Source organism: Nanorana parkeri, unplaced genomic scaffold (genome assembly GCF_000935625.1).
Source record: "Nanorana parkeri isolate BGI_ZX_2015 unplaced genomic scaffold, ASM93562v1 scaffold800, whole genome shotgun sequence".
In the NCBI taxonomy this organism is placed as follows: domain Eukaryota; kingdom Metazoa; phylum Chordata; class Amphibia; order Anura; family Dicroglossidae; genus Nanorana; species Nanorana parkeri.
The window spans coordinates 228021-229158 of NW_017307068.1; the positions used below are offsets into that span (position 1 = coordinate 228021).

Genomic DNA, 1138 nt, shown 5'->3' on the forward strand with positions numbered 1-1138 from the left:
TTGTCGCCCCATACTACACACACAAACACACACACACACACACACACACACACACACACACACACACACACACACACACACACATATAGGAACTATGTACATACATGCAAAAAGTTGCAGCGCACAATGGTGATAAATCAATGTGTTGTGTGTCTCTCATTTCAAGAAGTAGGCAGACTTCTGCTAATGAAGTGCATTATTTTGTTTTATTAATACACATCCAAAACAATAAATAACCTAATGCTGCTAGTTTTAAAAATTTGCCAATTAGTGATTGCATAGAATATAGGTAGAATTTCATAGCAGGAAATCACTTTATAAAAAGGAGGTCGCTGCAAATAAATGCCCGTCAGCCTTAAAAGTAATAATTTGTCTAACAGTAAAAAAAGCAACATGGTGAAGGCTACAATGTTTTCAGTTTCATTTTTCTCCTTAGGAAACTGACTCATCCCAAACTAGTACAGTTGTATGGGGTTTGTACCGAATCGAGGCCAATCTACATAGTGACCGAGTTCATGGAATACGGCTGTCTACTGAACTACCTCCGCCAAAGACAGGGGCAATTCAATGCTGACATTCTGCTCAGCATGTGCCAAGATGTGTGTGATGGAATGAACTACCTGGAACAGAACAATTTCATACATCGAGACCTGGTAAATACATTGATATACTCTATGTCAGGGCTCAAACTTTCAGGCCCTGAGCTACTAGCCAGGCCTTATGAGTTACTCGCCACCAGTTGCCCCACCTAACCCTTTCCCTGCCCCGGCCTTAACTCCGCCAGGTCAGCGGTGTGACGCAAAGTACAGAGATCAGCAGTACAGAGGTCAGTAATGTAAAGCACAATACAAAGGTCAGCAGTGCAGAGGTCAGCGATGTACAGAGGTCAGTAATGTAATGCACAGTACAGAGGTCAGTAATGTAAAGCACAGAGGTCAGCAGTACAGAGGTCAGTAATGTAACGCACAGAGGTCAGTAATGTAACGCACAGAGGTCAGCAGTACAGAGGTCAGTAATGTAACGCACAGAAGTCAGCAGTACAGAGGTCAGCGGTGTACGGCAGAAAGAACAGGGACTTACACTGCACATAGCTGATCTGCCCTCTCCTGGTGGGGGTACTGGTGGTGGTGCTGGGGGG

The 1138-nt window shown here is 44.2% G+C and overlaps 1 protein-coding gene across 1 annotated transcript in view; it reads left to right on the forward strand.

The window, feature by feature from the left end:
• Positions 1–1138, forward strand: part of TEC (tec protein tyrosine kinase) — a 115651-nt gene that overhangs the window by 100363 nt on the left and 14150 nt on the right. Inside the window, exon 14 of the mRNA XM_018564954.1 lies at positions 437–653. Coding sequence (XP_018420456.1) covers positions 437–653 — 217 coding nt within the window. The remainder of the gene's footprint in view (positions 1–436; positions 654–1138) is intronic.